This window comes from Marmota marmota, unplaced genomic scaffold (assembly GCF_001458135.2).
Source record: "Marmota marmota marmota unplaced genomic scaffold, marMar, whole genome shotgun sequence".
Lineage (NCBI taxonomy): Eukaryota > Metazoa > Chordata > Mammalia > Rodentia > Sciuridae > Marmota > Marmota marmota.
In genome coordinates, this window is record NW_026000082.1 from 3519573 (window position 1) to 3542775 (window position 23203).

At 32.1% G+C, this 23203-nt stretch overlaps 3 protein-coding genes across 12 annotated transcripts in view; 1 reads left to right on the forward strand and 2 right to left on the reverse strand.

The window, feature by feature from the left end:
* Nucleotides 1-4874, reverse strand: part of Efcab7 (EF-hand calcium binding domain 7) — a 47725-nt gene extending 42851 nt beyond the window's left edge. The window contains exons 1-3 of one of the 6 annotated variants that reach the window (XM_048815245.1): nt 4754-4874; nt 4120-4310; nt 2448-2635 (exon numbers count right to left, since the gene is read on the reverse strand). In XM_048815245.1, coding sequence (XP_048671202.1) covers nt 2448-2634 — 187 coding nt within the window. In that variant the 5' untranslated portion in view covers nt 2635; nt 4120-4310; nt 4754-4874. Of the gene's footprint in view, nt 1-2447; nt 2639-4119; nt 4311-4753 lie in introns of all 6 variants that reach the window. The other 5 variants (XM_048815247.1, XM_015484910.2, XM_015484911.2 and 2 more) reach the window with 5 other exon arrangements.
* Nucleotides 4875-5084: 210 nt separating this feature from the next.
* Nucleotides 5085-23203, forward strand: part of LOC107141693 (integrin subunit beta 3 binding protein) — a 53092-nt gene continuing 34973 nt past the window's right edge. For 2 of the 5 annotated variants that reach the window (XR_007351968.1, XM_015484912.2), the window contains exons 1-2: nt 5143-5240; nt 17171-17213. Coding sequence is in view for 3 of the 5 variants with exons in the window: in XM_015484912.2 (XP_015340398.2) it covers nt 5236-5240; nt 17171-17213 (48 nt within the window). In the remaining 2 variants the exon portion in view is untranslated. Of the gene's footprint in view, nt 5245-17170; nt 17214-23203 lie in introns of all 5 variants that reach the window. The other 3 variants (XM_048815251.1, XM_048815250.1, XM_048815252.1) reach the window with 3 other exon arrangements.
* The window catches only part of Alg6 (ALG6 alpha-1,3-glucosyltransferase), an 88389-nt gene continuing 80903 nt past the window's right edge, over nt 15718-23203 (reverse strand). Inside the window, exons 14-15 of the transcript XR_007351967.1 lie at nt 17107-17201; nt 15718-16577 (exon numbers count right to left, since the gene is read on the reverse strand). The gene's annotated coding sequence lies outside the window, so the exon portion shown is untranslated. The remainder of the gene's footprint in view (nt 16578-17106; nt 17202-23203) is intronic.

Below are 23203 nucleotides of genomic sequence, written 5' to 3' on the forward strand. Positions count from 1 at the left end.
TTCAGATACAAACTGTTCAGTTCCAAAGAAGTTTTATAATGTAAATAGGAAGTCTACATCTAAAATAAAAAAAATCTTATTTGTAGTCATAACTTATGGTCAATAATATTTTAGAAGACAAGGAGAAATCTTCCTATTCTCTAGATTATCCCAGTTCATTATAACTAGATAATTTAAATTTTGGCAAAAAAGGAGAAACAAGAAGATAATCTAAAGGTGACCTTCAAAGCTAACAGAAGTTATAATGGTAATAACTGCCATTTTTCATTCACCTATAATGCCTTCGTATAATTTGTAGCATTGAAATCTATGTATATTTTTTATTTCCACAGGTTTATTTTGGATCCCTGATTACCATGTTGTGCTAGAACCAAAAGATAAATATTTTCCCCACTGTATGAACAGACAATTCCATAATTCATCTATTAACAGAATCAGCAAAAGGACATTTATGTTTTAGGATTCCATCCCCAGCCAACTCCTACCCTTTAAAAATTGGAAATACAAGTAGGATCTAAATGAAGTTGTGATTTTCAGGTCAAAAATCAACATGATAGAAAATATTTTCTGTACAGCTTTGGGAAAATTAATGTGTAACTCTTTCCCACAAGGGGCAGCTTAGTACACCTGTTGCTATCTTCAGTAACAACAATATAATATACATATATACATATATGTTATATATATATATACATATATACACACATATATTGTTTTTTAAAATATGCTGTTAATTACAAAAGAACAATTTTCTCAAAATGATATTAATTATGCCAAAATATGTACTAAGTAGACATCCCCACATCTAAGAAACTGATACATTCTAGTTGTTACTAATTTTAATCTTGAGGTTTAGAATTAGTTGGAATTAACTGTTAACTTTGATGACAGTGAAAATATTATGTAATTGTAGGTATTTAAAGGTTGACAAGATACTGATCTTTTGCTAGGGCTTAATAAGCTTTGACATGAGTCTATAATAACTGTATTATTTATAAACTGGCAAAAAAGTTTCTAAAGCTCTGGTAATGGTACTGCTCTATCTTACTTTGAAATGGAAATATCAGCACATATTATGTGCTAGGTGGCAGAAGGATATTACTAAAAGTAGTAAGAAAGAGACATCATTGGTTCACATTACTCGTTTTTAATAACTAGGTTATATGAAATCAATTATTACAATGTTACAAAGAATATTCCACCATAAACCCAAAAGACAATTCCACTGAGGAGACAAAAACTGCATTATCTTCCCAGATAATTTCATAAGACTGACAGTACCTTAATACATAGTCATTAATTCACAAACAAAATGCCATAGCTGTGGAAATCATTTAAACTTGTAAACTTAGCAGATTTATTATCTCAATCTCTTTTTGAAAGAAGGAAAAAAACCTCAATTACTTAAGAAATAGTGGCATATTGGACTTAAATTAATTGGATCTCTTCTTATGGCATTAACACATATTAATTAAACACTAATATTTAAAATTCAAAATGAAAATTAAATATAAAATTCAAAATGGGACATTTTGCCAATTTAAAAATTATGTAAGTCAAAGTAAAATTAATTCATAACTTTAAAATTCATGTTAATCCTGGGTATTTGCATTTAAACTATTTTACAAATAATGTCTTTTATTTAAACATCAAACAAATTTTAATCTCTTCAATTCTCATTGTCCCCAAAATGGATTTCCTTAAATAGAGATCTTAGTATATAAAATTCAAGAAATATGTTAGAGTTTTGGTTTAAGGTAAATACTTCTAAAGATGGAAAAAAATAACTCAATTTCTCTATTCATAAAGTTATCAGTACTGAAGAAACAGACATGAGTAGTCAGGGTATCTAGTATTGTTTACTGTTCTGTTGAGACCAGGGACCTTTATGTCATTTGATACCCTGAACAGGATCAAATTCATCAATTTGGGGGACATTAGTAACCAAAGGAATTTTAAAATATAACAATGAAGAGAAGCACTAAGAGACAAAAACAAACAAAAAAATAAACACTAAATTATTATTCTCTTTTCAAATTCCAATTATCTCCAAATAGTTCTCTTTTAAAGTCATTTGGCCCCACTTTTATATACCTTTTAAATTTTTCTCAGGATAGGTCAAAATTTACACTAATGATTTAGAAGCCAAAAGTGTTTTAATTCTACTATGATAAATTCCAAAGCAGCAAAATGAGAATAAAAAACATTTTAAAGCAAGTAGCAGTTGGTGGAATCTTTCAAGATACCAATCTAGGTTGCATAATTTTATTTTAAAGTTCTTAGTATATGTAACTTAAACAAAATGCCATAATACCTTACTGTAGTTCTATTGCTCAAGCTTCATTATGAAATTGAGATGGTTTAACAATGTAAATCTAATTCCAGTCTTTCTGACCTAGCAACATTCAACAAATAAGGCAAAACACTTTTAAGTTAAAAAATTTTACCTAGGCAAAGTTGATCTTTAGAAATAATGTTTTCTAAGCTGCTTTTGAAGATAGTTAAGTAGGCAGCTCTACAATTCATATAAAATATCTCTTCTTCAGTTAGTGGAAATTTCTTTGTTCGAGGATTCTCTGAAAGCGTGGATTTCTGACTAGCAAAAGCCGCATCACTTCCTGGACTGACGGCCATTCTACTAGAAAAGAATTTCAAAATTGTTTTAGTCAATATTAATCACCTAAAATGCAAATGTCATTACACCTTTCTAGTGTGTGGGAGGATCACAATATTAAAGTTTTTATATGTAGAAGAAAAAGATGTTATAATATGTATGTAGACTAATTATAATGTTAATTTAAAATAAACCCTTGGCAGTTGATTTCTAATTAAACACACATATAAACACCCACCCACACAAATTGTCCCTCCAATATGTAATAACAGCCCAAAGAACAAAGGCATAAAATAACAACAAAAGATGAATCAGGACAAAGTAAAAGCATACATCTATTTTCTCAATCCATCAGATGAGACTCTTAATAGGTTCATTGAGAAAATTATATTAGTTAACATACATAAAGCATGTAGAACATTGTCTGACACTTAGTAAATGCTAAATAAACTGTAGATAACATGAAACTACAGCCAGGCATGGTGGCACACAACTGTAATCCAAGCAGGTGGGGAGGCTAAGGCAGGAGGAGCACAAGTTCCAGGCGGGCCTTAGCAACTTAGTTGGGCCCTAAATAACTTGGTGAGAACCTGTTTCAAAATAAAAAATTAAAAAGGGCTAGGAATGTAGATCAGTGGTCAAGTGCCTCTGAATTCAATCCCTAATATGTAAACAACCATAACAAAAATGTGAAACTCCATAATAATGAGATTTTTTTACAGAAAGCACTTGGCACCCATCCTCCATGGCAGGATCAACCAAATCATTTCATTAACATCTCAATAATGCAGCTTCTTATTTCAAAGAACTGAATTTCAAAAAAATAACTGAATTTTTACAGTCCCATTTATAGCATTACCACAGAGCTTTACTGTGTTCCTTTACTACTAATAATATTTTGGGTTTATACAGCACCTCTGCTCATAAGAGCTTAATGAACTGTCACACATCTTACTTTACCCCTACTTTTGTCCATTTTACAGGTGAAGAAATGGAGGGACAGAGATGTCACTTCGCCAGTAAGTAGTGAAAGGCAGTAAATTTCAGAAACAATTTACTCTTTGTTAATGTGGATGAAGGCTTATTAACAATCGCTACTATGAGGTACTAAATTGTACTGGTGGTCTAACAGCTTCCAACATTACTTTATCCAGCTTTGACTTCTAAAAATACATTTCAACGTAATAAATTGAAATTTCAAGTTCAACAATAAAATGACACAGGTAGGGTCCCCTTCAGGACTCATTGGATTCTTACTCAGGGGGCCTAAATCACTGGCACCTTCTTGAATTATATAGGTCTTTTACACTTGGGAAAGAAAGATAATAATCGCTTATCATGGATGAAGTACCCTATTTATAATACACAGACCGCCTGCCTGACACTTTCATATTACACCAGATTTAGAAGGACCCCATAGGGATGTGGCGTCACAGTCTGGTTACTGCAAATTGGTATCACTATAATTAAGCATCAGAGTTTTAAACACATATGCGAGCACGCACCTTCTCACAAATGTAAAAGAAAACTGTTCCAACAAGGAAGAATGAATGTCCTCTTTGCAGCAAGCAATTTTTAAATGAAAAAAATAAAATAAAATTTAGGATCTTCTTCAAAATACTCTTTCCAAATATGATGAGTCTCTCACTTGGAAATCCCACGGCGGAAATGTTCCAGAATTCTATTCTCCCCTTTTCTGTGAAGAGAGACTAAACTGAAGCTTAAATAAATATATAACTGCACCCCTCAGGCTTGGAAACCTCCTTTATTTAAAACTCCAGCCCGAGACCGAGGCAGGGGCCTAAAGAGTACACTGCAGCAAACGGCTCCATAAATAACCAGGCACACAATAGCAGGAAAAATAAACTGTTAACAAGCGCCTCGGGCTTCTCAAGGGCCAAGTGGAAACAGAGCCAGGCAGCCACCGTCCCTCCGCAGTGAAGCACGGTCTAGGCTAATCTCGAGTAATCTCTGTTTTCAGATTTCTCCGGGCATAAAACTGCATGTGTATGTACATTTTAGGGACATGCGTAGACCAACTGCTAGGAGGACAGAGACGCACAAGACGCGGAAGAAGAGAAAGCCGCAGGGAGAGGGACAGAGGGAGGGAAGAGACAGAGACAGCGAGCTGTTTGCTACCTAATTCCAGCTCACAAACGAGGAAGCACAGCCCGTTTTCTCCACGGTTCCGAGACCCTCTCGCAGCAGTCCGACCGACCTCGCCTTTCTCTAATTACCATGGCAACTGCGCCTCTCTGTCACCGGAAATAAGACGCGGAGCACCTCCCTAAACGGTCCGGCTATAAATGTAGGATGAATTGCTCCAGAAAGAACAGGCATGGTTTTGCTGCTCCTCTGTTCGAGTATTTCTCTGGCCCGAGTAGTAAGAGGGTTCCGTGTTACGCGCGGCGGGACTGGTTGTGGGTTTGGGGCCTAGACACCTTATGCACCCCTTTCCTCGCACCTACTCGGATTCCTCATTGCGCGGAGGGTGTTTCCGGCGGACCGCGTTAGGTGTGACACCAGGAGTGCCCGCTTGCCCGCGCTTTTCAGCTGCGGCGTTTCCTGCAGCTGGTTAGTTCGTTTTGTCCAGCGGCGGTGGTGCCTCCCTGAGACTCGAAATGCCGTAGGTATCTCCTGCCCAGATATTGCTGATTTGTTTTATGAGTAGATATTAAGCGGCCCGGTAGCCTTTTTTTTCCATTTTACTATTTTAAGACTATAAACTTGTGTGTGTTGATAGTACCCTTAACTTACCTCTTCTCCAGCAGTACTCATCAGATAGTCTTTGTTTACTTCTGTTTCTCCAAGCCTTTTGACAGATTGCATAGGTTGTGGACTCTATGTAGATAATGCCTAATTTGAAATTTAAGTAGGTTAACTGATCGAGGATGGGACGGTGTAGATCAAGACACGACCGTTAAGCCTTGTGCTGCCTAGATTAGGGCAGTGAATTAATACAAACTCTCGAAAGTTTTCAGGAACTGGATCTTGGAACCTGGTTTCCACTCAAGACTCTCATTATCCCCGAAGTCAATTATAGACTCACTTTTCTTACTTATGAAAATAAATTTGTATTGGGTAATCTCCAAATTCTCATCCAACCCCATAATCTGATTTTTTTTAAATGGCCTTAGGTATTTTGCTAGATAATACTCATTTGTTCTTCCTATCCTACATCCATCCTATATTGAGATGAATTAAAACGCAGTTGACTGCCCTGCAAAACTTTTTTTTTAATCACTAAATAACTTTAAAAAAAAAAACAAGAATCAAATTGGGGAGTGGGAGGAGTATATAACAGTACATCCTCTGGATGCTCCTTGTCCCCCAGGCTGACTTAGGTACTGCCCCCCTGGAGGAGCATATTCCTGTATTATTTTCAGAGTTGAATGAAATGCAAAGTAAGACAGCAGGGAAAATATTACTATCAAATAGAAATTGATGGGAAAATGAAAAGATGTGCAGAAATAACAATAATCTGTATTTATGGAATCTTTAATTATGATCTTGGTACTGTATTTAGCAATTTATTTACAGTTTCTCATTAGATTAAAAAAAAAACCCTATCAATTAGAGGCAACTATTATGCTTACTTTATGAATAAGGAAACTCAACATCTAAAGGCTGTCCCATAGGTATCAATAAATGTGTTTTACTTATGCCCTTAAAGGTTATGGATCATGGAGTAGGTTTTTCATTCCCCAAAATTAACTACAAAAACTTTTCTCCCTGTTGTAGCATTAGATAGATCATTCAGTTGTCATATATACAAAGCTACAAAGGTAATGTAACAGAAAATCCCTGAGTAGGAATTGAAAACAAACTGGTGATATTTCCTGAACTTTGTTCCTGTTTTGTTGTAGAAATGGAGAACCAAAAAAAAAAAAAAAAACTATTAAAAGTGGAACTTTCTTAGTGTCTTCTTAACATGGTACATGTTATTTTAGGAGAGTTTGAGTGTTTGCTATATATGTGAGAAATCAACTTCAAGATTGTGTATGGAGTAAGTTTTTCATTCCCCAAAATGTTGTAGCATTAGAAAGATCAATGTTCATATATATACCAAGCTACAAATACACAATTGTGACTATTTGTGACTGAATATACAATCTTAAGGTTGACATCTCACATATATAGCAAGTTTGCTGAGTTAATATGTTTTAACAGAGAAAGTTAAGTCAAATTCACAGTTTAATAATGCATGAAGCATAATAGCATTTTAGTTGAGGATCCCTATCATTGTTAGTAAACTTTTACTTTTAAATGCAGTAAATTCTGAGGTCTTACATGGGAGTGGTTCAGATAGTCAAATGGCATATGAAGGTGGAATCATTTTTAAATGGTGTTGAAATGATGAGTTTTTGGTATGCACTTGCAAGGCTAAATGTATAATATAACTTATGGGAAAGAGTGATCCATATTCTAATTTCTTTAAAACTTGACAGGGAAAAACTACACAGTGATGAGTATTTGTGAAAATATATATGGCCTAAATGAATCTAAAATAAACAGGAAAGAGCAAATGTCCAATGACAGTAGAATGAGTGGATGAGTCTTAAAAATATAACAAGTGAAAGAACCAATTTTGAAAGACTACATATTATCTTGAAAAGTTTAAGGAGAAACTTTGGGGGTATATTTGTTTGTGGTAAAAGATAATTTTGGAGAAAATCAGGGAATGACAAATACAAAATTCAGTTTAATGGTTGTATTTTGTGGGAAGCAGATGAGATAGAGAAGAGGTGTGTGTACCCAAACAAATTGGTAGTAATGATCTAATTCATAAATTATGTGGTGAGTTTTGGGGTATTCATTTTCTTATGTTTCATAATTTTCATATCTTACATTTATTTAGTATGTACCACATACTACTAAAAATGCTTTTGAAAGGATTTAGAGATTACCTAAGTTTTCAATAAGTATAGTTTTCTCTACCTTCTGTTTGGTCCTTTGACTACTGCCTTAGAACAGAGGAAACAGATGAATTAAATAATTGTTGCTCCTAGTTTCTTTAGTTTCTTTCTTTCCTTCAAAATTTTCTTTCTGTGTAAAATGAGAGGCATTATAATTTTTCTATCTAGATGAAACCTTCACTTTTTTTTTTAAGAGTTGAAGTAGAAAATCGTGAACTTTGAAGTAAGAAAAGCCAAAATTGAAATCTTGGTTCTGTAAATTAGCCTTGTGTTCCTTAAATTGTTACTAAATGTTGCCATCAGTAAAATAGTTGCTCAGTAAATATGTATTAATTGAATGATAACATTGCTGTTTTGAAAAGATTTTATCCTGTATAAACATAATACATTCCATGTTTAGATTTGCATAATATTGAAATCAAATATAATGGCTTTTGCTATAACTGTCCCATTCAAGTGCTTTTTTTCTTCTTCATCTTTTCCTTTTTAAAGCTTCCTAATATCATTGCTAAGTCTTTGTAATTAGTGTACATCATCATGCTAATTCAGCCAAGGACATTTGATCAGTTAACTTTATTCTGTTTCAAACTATGAAATAAGATTACTTTTAGAAAACTGTTTCTCAGAGTAGAGTCCATTCTGCTGATATATTTATGCAAGTCTGAAAATTTTCCAAAAGAAGTTTAAAATACTATTTTTCCAAGATAAAAGAAAATGAATACAGGCACATTCTGGATCTGCTGAGCTCTTTTATTGAATTGCACCTATTTGGGTTTGTTTGTAGTCATACTGGTCTAATGTCAAGTGAAATTATTTTTATTTTGTGGGTTGATTTTCAAAATTCAGAGTTATACGGTTTCTTTTACTTAAAAGTTTTCTATAGTTTTAAGGAGGTTGGTAATATTGTTAGAAATTGCTACAATATGAAAAATATGAAATTTAGAAATAATTTTTCCCTGCTTGTAAAAGTATAATAGAGAACAGAATAACACAACCTTTGTATAATGGTATTAGTATAATGGTGTGATTCTCTAATATATAGACTAAAATTTTTTAAAGTCCTTATTGTTCCAAAAGAACTAGATTCTGCACAAATCAGATTTTTTATTGTGTTGGTGAACTTGTAGGGAATTAAATCCCAAGGGATAAACTAAAAATAGCTGAAACTAAACTGTAAGGAGTAAGTATAGATGAAAGATGGGATTATCCTGCATGGAAAGTATATGTACATGTGTGTATACATATATAGGTATATATGTATTTTTTTCATGTTGCATTTGATAGACTTAGGGCTAGAGGCAAGGTAAGGAATATAAACTTGAGATTTAGCAATTAAGCTATGACAGGAGCTAAATGATACCTGGTTGGTATGGATCCTTTGGCTAGTGATGAAGTTAAAATATACATCTGTGGAGGACAGCATCCTCATTTTAGGCTCCTAGATTTTTCACAGGTTAAAATCACAGAATCACAAATAATCAAACATAGAAGCTTACAACCAAAGGTGAAAGTTAGAATACAAAATAACCAACAGATTTAAATTCCAAGGACTTTACAAAATTAATTATTACAGGTACAGTATGAGATAATTATTATAATGTTTAAGGAAACCAAAAGTGGAATCACAAAAATTGTCAGTTAATAACAAAATATTTTTTTAAAAAACACAGATTTTTAAACTAGGATGAGTAAATAGTTTAAAACACACACACACACACACACACACGTATACATCCAGTTGTGGAAATGAAAACTCAGTGCATAGGGTTATGTGTTATGTGTCAGAGTAGTTTGTATTGAATTAAATTTTCCATAGATAACAATTTTAAACTCTGGACAAAATATTAAAAACACCTGGAGCAACCATCACCTGGGAGAAATTGGACTGACCCTTGAAAGAAGGAAACTACAATGGACTGGGCTTGTGTTGATAGTGTTTAGACAAAAGTCAGTCCACGTTGTGTAGTACAGGTAGAACTCAACAGAAGTCAGTCCACGTTGTATAGTACAGGTAGAACTCAACAGAAATCTCTTGTTTTTGCTGGTTTGAAGAGTCATAGGATAAATTTGAGATTACTAGACTTGCAGGAAAATCCTGTAAAGAGAGTAGCTCCAAATGTGGTTGTAAATTACCTAAATCCTTGGTGGATTTCTGGGCCATGCATGGATTAGGGAAACTCCGTGAACCCTGTGAGGAAGCAACAGCTGGAATCCTGAAAGAATTGAGCAGAGATTTCAGCTGCTTCCCATTACAGGAAAAAACAAGAGTTTAGTGTTTGAATTTAGTCAAGTTAAATGCCCAAACTCAGTACTTTCCAGGGTAAGATAACAGAGTTTAGGATTTCTGCATCATAGCATCTACAGTGTACCATATACATTAACATACTAACAGCCATGCAAACAACAACAGCTGCTGCTGGGAGAAAAAAAATTAAAAATTGACCCTAAGATAATGCAGATTTTACAGTTAGTATATGGGAGACTTTAAAGGACTTAGATAAATATGTTCAAGGATTTAAAGAAAAAACTGGTCATATAAAAGCATACCTGGGGAATCTCAAAGATAAATGGAAGCAAATTTTAAAAAAAGAAGAAGCAAATGGAAATTTTATATCTGAGAATATAATGTAACTGTAATGAAAATATTCATTCTATGAACTTTGTGGTAGAAGAAAAGGTCAGTGAACTTGAAGGTAGAAGAGTAAGAAATAATCTAATTAAAGGAATAAAGGGGAAACACAGATTTTCTACAATTTATGTAGCAATATCAAGTGGTTTAATGTGTAATTAGAATCACAGAATCAGAAGAATGGGAATGGAGCAGAAAATATATTTTTAAAAATTGTATATCCTAATTTCTCAATTTGCTAAAAATCATAAAAGTGCATATCCAAAGAAGTTCAGTAATTTCTAATTAAGGTTTAAAGTTAGTGTGCATAAACCTATATGTATAAGCATACACTTAATTTTTTTACATGTACATACATATAAGGGAAACTATTCAACTGAAAGCTAACTTGTCATCAAAAACAGTGGCATAAGTATCAATTAATGCCAGATTTTGATTTCTAATTACCACTTGCTCATTAAATAGAACCATCTTTCATTGGAGAAAAAGCTGAGTCCAAGTCAGAAAGTTTTTTGTATATATGCTAGAAAATAAGAAGGTGCTCAAGGAGTTATGAGTACATGAGGTAAATAGGAGCTACCATGAAGCATAGATGATTCTCTTGCAAATGTGGGACACTTAAACATAAAAATAAGTAATGATAGGAATGGCTTAATATCCATTGGCAAAAAAAAAAAAAAAAATGCATGACACTATATAGTGATATAAGTGAATAAAAGGAGAAGAGAGATCTCTTCCCTGGAGTAGAACGTTAGTTAATAAATATAAACTCCTCAAGTTATTACACTTTCAGAAGGAATCCATAGGGGATTTAGTCCAAGAAATGCATAATCTGATCATGGGGAAATATCACATAAACCCAAATGGAGAATATTATACTACAATTAAAATGACTTGTACTCTTGAAAAAAAAAGTCAAGGTCAAGGAAATCAAAGAAAGGTTGAAGAATTCTCCTAGATTAATGGAAACCAAAGATATGGGATAATTAAATATAAAGAGTGATCCAGGATTGGATCTTAGACATGGAGAGAAATTGATTATACAGAATATTATTAGTACAAATAATAAAATTTGAATATAGACTTGATAATAATGGTATGATACATTTTTTAATTTTGTATTTATGTAAAAGAATGTTTTCATGTTTAAAAAAACACATGGGAATGATTATGGGTAAGGGTGTACTATGCCTCTAACTTATTCTAAATGGTTCAGAAAAAAGTCTGTATATATAACATTTATATGTATGTGTGTTGAAATAATGTTAAATGGAACAAAATGTAAACAATAGTGAATCTGTATAAAGGATAAGAAGAATTTTTATTGCAACTTTTTGAAAGTATAAGATTATATAAAAAGTAAAAATTTACCCCAAATTTATTGAAGTTTCAAAAAATTTAATGGATGAATTAAATAGTAGGTTAGACACAACTGAAGAAGGAATTAGAGAACTGGAAGATAAATCTAAAGAAATTGCCCAAAATGCATAAAGAACAATAATATGAAAAAGGAGGCTAGAGATATCAAACATAAAGTCTAAAAATAATTTTCTCTTTAGTAATTTAAGACTTAGAAAAGCATAATGGAGGAGAGGGAATATCTGAGGAAATTATGGATTAGAATTATTTATGTTAAGCACATAAAAATTTGCAAAAGCTAAATATTTGTTTCTTTGAGACTAAGTTTTAGATAAAAATAAATGCAATTATTTAAATGATTAATTTATATGATACCTTTGTTCCGTTGCACTTTGGGGTTCCAAACATGAACAAATACTGTACTACCTAGTATTAATTTTAATGGAAAAGATAGTTCAGTAAGCATTTTTAGAACTCATAACCCATCATTTAACTGACGAGGTATTAATAATGTAAATAATTTAGTCTAGCGAGGAAAAACACATAGATTATTTTAACATAAGTTTAGTAAAAGGGTCATGAACAGCTGCTATTGACTGCAAACTAGACAGCACCAGATAAAACTTCTTAAGATGATTGTGTTGAAGTCTCAGAAATAGGGTAGACATTAGCAGTAGTTTTTTATGATTATTTTTATGTTGTAGAATAAAAATTCATACAGAAAAGTACATAAAATATCACCCATCTATCATGTTTTAATTCTGTTAGACCTAGTTGAGCCCTTTCAATGGAAACTCCTCTAAAGGGCAAACTTATATCCTTTCTTCATTTGTAGGTACATATAATCTACATGTACAAATTATCTATAGTATATGTAAACTTTTTGCAGAAGGAATATTAATGAATATTTTATTGCATATTAAGGAATATCCATTCAGGAGTAAAATGGTCTTAACTGTATTTCTCATTTTATTCAACCAAAAAAAATCTCATTTTTCATCCTCTGGTGTTAATATTCCTAAATGTATTCATTTGACTTCTGTAAAATTTTTTTTCATTAATCTTTTGACATCATAAACATATGTTGCCCAGGACAACTTTTGTCATGAAGAATAACAGGATTAATCATTTACTTAGATACTTCACATGGTGCCCATACTTTTGCATGTAATAGGTTGGTGTTGCCCTCACCTATGCCATGGTAGAGATTTTTTATGTGACCATTAGAAATATTGAACATAAAGGAGCATAAACTTGAATGAAACAGAAAGGTTATAGAAGATTCTTCTCCCTTTTTTACCCGTACTTGGAATGGAAAAGAAATCATTTCATATATCTCAATTTATACTTAAGAAGTCACATGGGATGTGAATTTAGCCATTGCCTTTCATCAAAGGATTTCTAAGCATCTCATGATTATACTCAATAATCCTCTAAATACTCTTGTGAAGTTAGTAGCTGGCAACATTATTGTGTCCATTATAGTGAGGAGTAAATGGAAGCACTGAAATACTAAGCGATATTTTTATCTTCCACTCAGAAATTTCTTACTACTTTACAGGCCAGTATTATTATCAACTTTATGAAGCTTAGTGAGATTATGTGATTTGCCCAACCTTACAGAAGAATTTGGCATAGCATCAAAGCTCCCTGAGTCTTATCTGCTTTGCTAAGTTTATTCTTCACCCCCTATTCCTACTCTCAGCTCTGTCACTCAAAAATCATGTTTAATCTAATGTTTTAAAACTCCTATTTAAAAAAAAAGAACCTCAAATCATATAATTTTGTGAGCTTCTAAGAGTTCATTTCTGGTTCTTAGTTAGGAATCAAATGATAGCTTTTTTTCCCCTAGAATAATTTCTTTAATATTGAAATTGATGTTAGTAACATAAAGCTTTTCTACTCAATTTATTCTGATCAATCAGAGAATCTTACTCAGGGTACTACCATGTAGTAAGCTAAATTAAAAAGGGGAGGATCTTCTTAGTGAATAATTTATGGTAACTCTACAAAGAGAGTTACTGTCTCTCCTCTTGATATAAAATTGCATGCAAAATGTTTTTTTTATCTTTTGAGAATTCCAACAACAATAATTCTGGTAGGTTTAGTCAGTCTAAACCTAGTGTGCCTAAAGATGGAATATAATATTTAAATTATGGGCACAGGGAAATTTGGGTAGCTTGGAGTGAGAAGTTACCTACAGATGATGTACGATTACCCCTAAAAGGGAGGTATATTTATATTTTTGTGCAGTCATCACCACCAGCCATCTTCAAAACTTGTTTCATCTTGCAAAATTGAAACTACACCCATTAACAGTAATTTCCTATTTCTCCCTTCCTCTGGCTCCTAGCAACTACCATTCTGTTTTCTGTATCTATGAATTTGACTATTCTTATATGAGTAAAATCAAGCAGTATATTTTCTTTTATGACTGGCTTATTTTAGTTAGAGTTGTGTCTTCAAAGTTTATCTGTGTTGTAGCGTGTGCCAAATTTCCTTTCACTTTTAAGGCTTAATAATATATTCTATTGTGTGTGTGTGTGTGTGTGTGTGTGTGTGTGTGTGTGTATGAATGATACATTTTATTTATCCATTTAACTGTCACAGGACATTAGATTGCTTCTGCCTTTTGGCTACTGTCAACAATGCTTCTGTGAATATTGTTATATGAATATTTACTCAAGTTCTGGCTTTTAATTCTTTTGGAATATGGAATTACTGGATCATATGGTAATTCTAATTTTAATTATTTGAGGAACTGCCAATTGTTTTCTATAGCTGCTGCACCATTTAACATTCCAGTCAGCAATGTACAAAGGTTCTGATTTCTCCATATCCTTACAGCTTTTGATATTTTCTTTTTTATAATAGCCATGCTAATGGACATGAAGGGGTATCTCCTTGTGAACATGGGTTATATTTCCCTAAGGATTAAGGATGTTGAGCATTTTTTCATGTTGATTTTTGGCCACTTGTGTGTGTGTGTGTAGTGTGTATATCTTCTTTAAAGAAAGGTATAATTCAAGTCCTTTCCCCATGTTTTTGTGTCCATTTTTTTAAACCAAGATAGTAGTCACAGGAACCAGATATAACTTTACAGGACTACCAGAAATATATCACTTGTAATTGTTAAGTAATAATGGTAGGAAAGAAATACATATTTTAGAAAAATATTTCTCTCATATTTAATCAAATTTTTGCTTATTCTTCCTTTATATTTTTTCAGACTCGTATATTTTTATTAACATCATCCTAATTCATGTAGCATCATCTCATCCTTATATTATAATTGTTCATGGGTAGAGGAGTGCCTGTGTATAATAGGTGCTTATTTTAATGATTGTTATCTCAGTAGGGTTCATTTCTAATAGAATGGTAAGAATAAGGTCATAAATTCCTCTGGTAGATTTGTCCTTCTTTACCTGTTTTTCAATTCCCTCCCCGCAATTCAACAAAGATTTACTATGCACAGGACTGAGATTGTGACAGTAGACGGGTTTCACAAATTCTTTTCCCTGTAGACAAACTAAGCAATTTCTTAAATTTATTCTAGTTTTGCCTATTAAATCTTTTTAGGGTACTTATAAATATTACCAACTTTGGGTTATTAAATGCCCCAGTTATCTGAATTGTACATTACCCTTAATGAATGAATCATGTTTTTAGATTTCTCACCAAACATAAAGAGGGAGATGACAGCCTATTTTAACTCAGCTCACTTTCTTATTACTTTTATATATTTTTCCATGGGCTTTCTAAATCCACTAAGACCTAATCTGGAAATCTTTTTAAGTTCAAGCACTGTGTTGCTTTCTTTAAAAATCAACCACTGATTATAAAATGATAATATTTTGAACAATTAGTATCAGGGTAGGCTTTGTGTTCTTTTCTAAAAGGACATCTTTGGAGGATGGAAAAGGCAGCGGAGCACAACAGACACTAGTATGGCAATTTGTAAATCAATGGATGTGTAAGTGATGTGATTCTGCAATCTGTGTATGGGGTGAAGGTGGGAGTTCATAACCCACTTGAATCAAAGTGTCGAATATGATGTCAAGAAATTTGTAATGTTTTGAACAACCCACAATATAAAATTAAAAAATAAAAAAATAAATAATAAAAAAAATAAAAAAATAAAAGGACATCTTTTAGATGCTGCATCTTAGCATCATTTAAAAACAAATAATAAGAAAATTCTGCATTGTATAATTTTAGTTTTTGATTATACTTTTGAAATATGAAAAACAGAACATCTCATGTACTAAATAGGTCTATATATATTCCAAAGCTAAATACTTTTTTAAATGATTTGCCATTTTTATTTACTAATACCTGTGTTCTCACTTCATTGAGAATACTTGTTAAATTGTTTTTGTTTGTTTGTTTTTTTCAGTGCTAGGAATTGAACCCAGGATCTTACACATTCTAGACAAGTTTCTTACCACTGAGCTATATCCCCAGCCCCTAAACCAAATTTAAATTGACTTCTAAAAGATACAATTATTTAAAATAATTTAGTCTCAAGAAATAATGTTGTGATTGAATTATGTAAATATAATAGCAAAATTAAGTAAACCTTCTTTAGATATTTATTTTTGTATTTATTATTTACTGCTCAATAGTTTTCATAGATTGACCCATCTCTTTCATTTTTTTTCTTATTCCTATATGATGTTTATGAGTCACCAGTTATTTTTGAATAGTCATCTTCTAGAATCTATACAAATTTGGGGGGTTCTGTACTTCAACACAATCTTTTGCATAATATCCCAAACCTCTAATAGTTCAAATAATTTAATTTCTGTTTCTCAGGGATCAAGAAAGTACTTTTAATGCTGCATTTGTCACTGGGAAAGCTAGTTTAATTTATACTGACCTTTTTCTCCTTTGAGCATTTAGTCTGCATTCAATAAAATGTTGATGATTGCTCTTTAGAAGACAGCTGTACGAAATAAAGTATTATAAATATTCGGCTTTCCTTTCTAAGCATTGTCACCAACAGCTGGGCTTCCAGTTTAACAGAACAGATTTTGCACACAGAGAGCCTTGCATGTTCCTGAATCAGTTTAGTGAAGGAAACAAAAAATAGTTTCTTATGGATTGGGGACTTATAAAGACATAGAGCATCTGTTCCTCAGTTAAGTCATAGTCTGGTTGCACTGAATCATGTTTAATGCTAGAATAATGTGCAAAACTTTTTTCACCTTGCTCATACCTTTAACACATGATGCACTATTTCTGTTTCATAGTACAAATCATATACTTTGAACATCTCTATTGATGGTATGTAAATTATTTTGCTCTTATGTAAATTATTTATCTTTCAAATTTGTTTTTCAAAGCAGATAAATATACTAATTTTTCTAAGACTTTTAATACTATGATTTTAAATTGTTAGTGCATGTATGTCAAATTATGTATATAAAAACATGGTTCATTTAAATATTTAATTATGATCCCATATTGAAATATGCTATTAAAAACAAACCACTCATAAATAATTGCTGTCTTTATATGATATTATGCTTTAACAAGCAATATAAAAATTAGTAAAAGTAACTATAATCTTTGCTTATATATCTTACCTTTAAATATGTGCCTTCTTTATGTATGTCAAATCTAAGACTTCTTTAAATATTTCCTTTGCAGTGTTAAAAGATCACTCAAATTGGATGATCAGCTAGAAGAAAACGTAAGTATTTGATCAAGAATTTGTGATTGCCTAAGACTATGTTTTTAATTTGTATCCACTTATTTACCTTGCTAAATATAAAAATTATCAAGAAACCATGTGACACAGTTGTGATTGGTATATCATTTTCTACATATAAAATGGTTTTTATAAATTTTTATGATTTTTTTATAAATCTAAGTTTCTGGCAAGCTTGGGGTATTTACTTAAGAAGTAAATTATTTAGAAACCGTAATAAAATAAATTACTAGAAATTAGTTTCTAGAAAAAAATAATCTGCCACTTAAGTTGATAAGAAACAATATGGAATAATGACAATACTTTAACCTATATACTATAATCTAAAGTGAAATCAAAACATTAGCAGCATTTTCACATCACAAATGTAATTATCTCCCTCAGCTATTATGATATGGCTTAAACAACAAAGTACTAACATTGTAACAAATTTCACCATAGTTATCACAATAAAAATAAAATTGTACTATTGTTATTACTTTTTGTAAGTCTACTCAGAGCACATTCCCAATGCCAGCATGTTATGACATATGTTAGTTTATTATCTTTTCATATCAACTATGGATCTAGATACAAACACTAATACTGAAATACTTAGGACCTCAATAATCATCAATGCAAGTAAACTGGTGAGAAAGTAAATTAAGACAAATAGCTAGTCAATAAATGGACCTGTTCAAAATCTCATACAAGAATGCCATTTCAAGAAATGGGTTTTATGTGGAATTTCCTTTTGAAAGACTCACTGGTATTTAACAAAACAAAATTCAGCATTTTAAAAACTTCCTAGATGCTTTTTTAAAATTTTTGTACAAAGGTGGCAGAATACTACAATGACACTAAAAAAAATCATTAACAGTATAATTAGCAATTTAGAGTACCATTATCCAACTTGTTCTGTGCAGAATGCAGCTGTGACTGTAATTCTGCATCTGTTTCTTTGGTCAGAATGGTATTTTGGTAGATGAGTAGTCCAGCTTGAAATGAAATACATTTCTTTCCTGCCCCAAAGCTATTCTTTGGGAGATGGTAACAATTATTTAAATAGAAAAGAATGACCATTACAGAATCCATTCTCTTCATGAAGCACAACTGTTGTCATGGCAGGCTTTCTACCCATTTTTTCTTCAGATGAGAATGTGTCAAGGTAACCAGTGCCACAACTAATGTCCTACATTAGAAAAATTACATTGTTATATTTGATCCAGTTCTGTACTTTTAAAAAATCAACTTTGAATGTTAACTCAGATTCTTCACTTGCTATTGACCTATTCACATTTTTCTAGTTCTTCAATGATTCAATCTGAGCATGTTGTGTATTTCTGAGAATTTGTCCATTTGATCTAGATTCTTTATTAATAGAATCATTCATAGTATCTTTTCATAACTGCTTTTATTTCTACAAGGTTAATTCACGTTGAACATCACTAATCTGAGAATTCAAATCTGAAATGCTCTTAAATGCTCAAGCAGACTTGGAGCTGCTACCCTGGGATTGCTCCTGTACCTGAGAACACAGTACAGAAATTAGTACCTTAGATTACAATGGGCAAAAATATGAGACAAATATTTACATTAAGAAAAAAAATTAAAGTGCCCAAGATGCATGATTTGTATACATCTAGTACATGTGGCCGCCTGAAGAAAGCGGAACCAAGACAAAATTATTCAAAGGAGCAAAAAGAGTCATAGCAGCCTGGAATGGAATTGGAGTGAACTTAGAAGTTGCAGGTCTATCCCTTTTTGCCTGTCATCACACCCATTGCTTGGGTCAGTTCCCAGCTCCCTATCCCAAGAATGGTTTATAAGAAGACACATGGAAAAGCCCTCTCTAATCTACCTGAGAGATCCCCTCCCACAGAATGTAGTGACTTGAAAATTAGAGCCATTAGTTTGGTGTCATGCTTGTTTTTTTCATTCTGGCATAGAAAACAATATTAATGCCTTCTTTAAAAAGAAAACACTTCCCTACTCAAGACACTTTATAAAGCCAAAGGTTTTGGGAGTGGAGCGTCACATAAATTATGCAGGTTTAGAGATTTTCCACAGAAACCTTCTTTCATATTTGAAATAGCATGGTTGAAATTCCCATGCCTTATTTCTTTCCCCACCAAAAGATAAAGAGGGTGATGTTAGAGATCCTGGCCCAAGACACCTGACTGTGCCAGCTGCCCACTCCCTGTCCCATCCTACTGTTTCTACTCTTTGCTAGTTAAGTGAGGGAATATATTCATTAAGTGGGGAAATTAAAGTTCAGATGAGTGTCATGTCCACGATAGTATACCTAGTAGGCAGCAAGACCATTAAATGAGCCCAAGACTTCATATCTAGTATTCTTTCCATATACCACAGCTGTTTTCCCTTTAGTATAAATGTTTAAGTACTTCATGAGTCATTTTTCATTTTAGAAATTCTTATTTCTAGTACTGTTTTGGTTTATATTATTTTTAACAGTTGTCTAAATTTATTAAACATTTTTAAATATTGGGTCAATTCACTGGGGGGGTGAAAAGACTGTCTTTAATAAGTGGTATCTATATGGAAAAAATTAACCTCAATTCATATACAAAAAAATTCTTATTTTATACAAAATTCATTTATACTTAATGTCTCACTTCATAAACAAAAATTTACCCAAAAACAATTATAGATATAAAGCCAAAAGCATAAAGCTTCTGGAAGAAAACATAAGAAACTATATTGGTGACCTTAGAGTAGGCAAAAATTTCTTAAGACCCCCAAAATTCTAACTATAAAAGTTGATAAAATAGACTTCATCAAAATTAGAACTTTCTGCTAACCAAAAGACAACACTAAGAAAATGATGAGCCATGGATGGAGAAGAAAATATCTGTTATGTATGTGTATGTGTATATATATTGCAAAAGACTTGTGTTCAGAATATATCAATTAAAATGAATAAATAAAAGTGCAAAAAATGTTCAATGACATTAATCATCAAAAATATGAATTAAAGCCAGGCATGAAGGCACATAGCTATAATCCCAGTGACTTAGGCAGCTGAGGCAGGAGGATCACAAATTCAAAGCCAACCTCAGCAACTTAGCCAGACCCTGAGCAACTTAGTTGAGAACAAAAATTTACCCAAAAACAATTATAGATATAAAGCCAAAAGCAAAATGAAAAACAAAAAGGGTTGGGGACGTGGCTAAGTGGGTAAGCACACCTGGGTTCAATCCTTAGTACCAAATAATAATAATAATAATAATAATACAAATAATAAAGTAAAAATGAATTAAAGTTACAAAGTGATATTACTATTCCCACAGATTAGATTAGCTAATGAACTGTATTAAAACAATTTTTTTTAAATCTTTTTTAGTTAACACAGTAGCATAGGTAAAGGAAACAAAAACCACTAAAGGCTGGTGAGAATGTAGCACAATTGAAACGCTCATATATTGATGGGGGTTTTAAATGAAACAAACATTTTTGAACTGTTTTTTAACTCTTTTTATATATGTGAAATTAGACCCAAACCATAATATAAACTCAAAATTTCATTCCTTACTATCAAAGAAATAAAATCACCAAAAGATGTGTACAAAAATGTTCTTAGTAACTTAATTTGTAATAGTTCCAAACTGAATATATTCATAAACAAGAAAATGGAAAAGCAAATCTAATATATTTAAAAAATAAGAATGTTGCTTAACAATAAAAAGAGCACATTACCAACGTGTACAACAAAATAGATGACCTCAAAAACATGTTAAGCAATAGAAGCCAAACACAGAAGATATATACTTCATTTATATGAAGTTCAAAAATAAGCAAAACTATGTGTGGTTATTGGAATTAAAAAGTGATTACCTCTAGGCTGATGAGTGAGATTTGGAAGAGGATACAAAGGAACCCTTCTGGGATGATGAAAATGTTATATATCTTAGGTGGTGGTTGCATCAGTGTATACAGTTGTCAGAACTCATCAAGCTAAAGAAGATCTGTACATTTTATTGTATATAAATCATACTTCAGTAAACAAAAAAAAAATATCTGGGTAGAATTTACTTCATATTCTGAAAAATAAAATAATGTATAAAAACACAATCGGCAATAGCCGTGAAAAACTTTCATAAATTTCTTGAGGCCAAGCATAGTGGTACAAGACTATGATCCCAGCAACTCAGGAGACTGAGGCAGGAGGATCTCAAATTCAAGGCCAGCCTGGGCAACTTAGCAAGACCCTGACTCAAAATTTTTAAAATTTAAAATGGGCAGGGGGTGTAGCTCAACGGTTAAGCACCCCTGGGTTCTAACCCTAGTACTGGGCAGAGTGGGGAAAGCTTGAGAATAAAGTGCAGAGTACAATAATAATATCTTTAATATTAAAATTAATACTTAATATCTTAACATTATGGAAAAATAATGAGCAGAAATAGAAAATCCAGTGTATAAACTTTTTAGCCACAGTTTTGTTTTTCCTCTTTTTTCTCCTGTTAAAGGAGAAAATTCTAAGGTGAAATTTACATGTCATTAAGTTCACAGATAGTATATAATTCAGTGAGTTTTACAAATGTGTAAACTTGTGTATCAAATACCGAATCAAGAAATAGAGCATTTCCATTACCACAGATTTAACATGTTTTTTACTTGCTATCATAGTAAAATCTCTGAGATAAGTGCAAAATGCCTCTGTTCTCTGTAGCCATCACAAAAACAGCAACAAAACCCTAATGTCTTATAGAACCATTAATTTGGCAGCTGATTAGTTAGTTGATATCTATTACTTTTCCAGGAACCCAAGACCCAGAATATGAAAGTGCCTAACAAATATTACTTAATTAGTAGTATTAGTGCATAATAATTATATCTTAGTTGGGACATTCCCAGTAACCTAATTACCAGTATAAGGTTATTTTTTAAAATTTTTATTTGTTCTTTTTAGTTATACGTGACAGTAGAATCTATTTTGATATATTTATACCAACATGGAATATATCTTATTCTAATTAGGATCCCAGTCTTGTGCATATACATAATGTTGAGATTTACTATGATGCATTCATATAGAAGTTCAGTTTAAGGTTTTTGAGAATTATCTCCCTTTCGCTGCCCTTTTGTTTCTGGTTATCCATACACCTACAGTACTTGTATTTTAAATATTTCAGTGACACCATAGACTGGTAATTTATAATAATAGCAGATCATTTATATCCCATTTTTCATCTGTGAAAGAACCCTTAGTTAGTACTTTCTAGACTGTTTATAATAGGTAAAAAATCAATAAAATGCAGGCACCTTTTTGGTAGAATATGCTTTAAACAAGGTGATGAAGCAAGCTACAATTCGTAAAGGATATTGAAGTAGAATGTCATATTTGAAATTATAAAAAGAACATTGATTTTTTTTTAAGGCAGGAAAATCAATGCCCAAATTTTAGTTTTACTAATGTATAAGTTTGACCTCTTTATAAAATGTACCAGGCTATTTGGGCTGATTATAGGCTGAATCTTTGAACATGGCATTTTGTTACTGTTGTTTTTTAGTAGTTTATGTATGTATTTGCCTCACTTTAAAAATACTGAGTAAATATTAGAAGCAGTTGTAAATTATTATAGAATTGGTTGTGACATCTGTCTCCTTGAATTTTGTTTACATCTTGAATTGGTTTCCCTTTTTTAGGGGAAAACTGGTCCTCTCTCCATTTCTTTCTGTTTTTCCAAAGGGTCTGGTAGCACTCATCCTTGCTTAGTGGAAAGACTGCTGGTTTCTCAGTTAGCAGCTCAGTCTTCCTCAACCCTGGGCTTCTTAATTCTCCATGTCATGGGAGACTAAGAAGTAAGCCAAGTCCTTTGAAGTTTGGAGGATGGCAAAATGAAATTCTTAGATGAACTCTAGGATCACTTTTAAACATCTTCAGAGATATAAAGTTAGAAGATTTTGGTAAAACCTTGAGGGAAAAAAAATTTTGTTATGGCTTTGTGTATACCAGTAGGGACCAAACATAA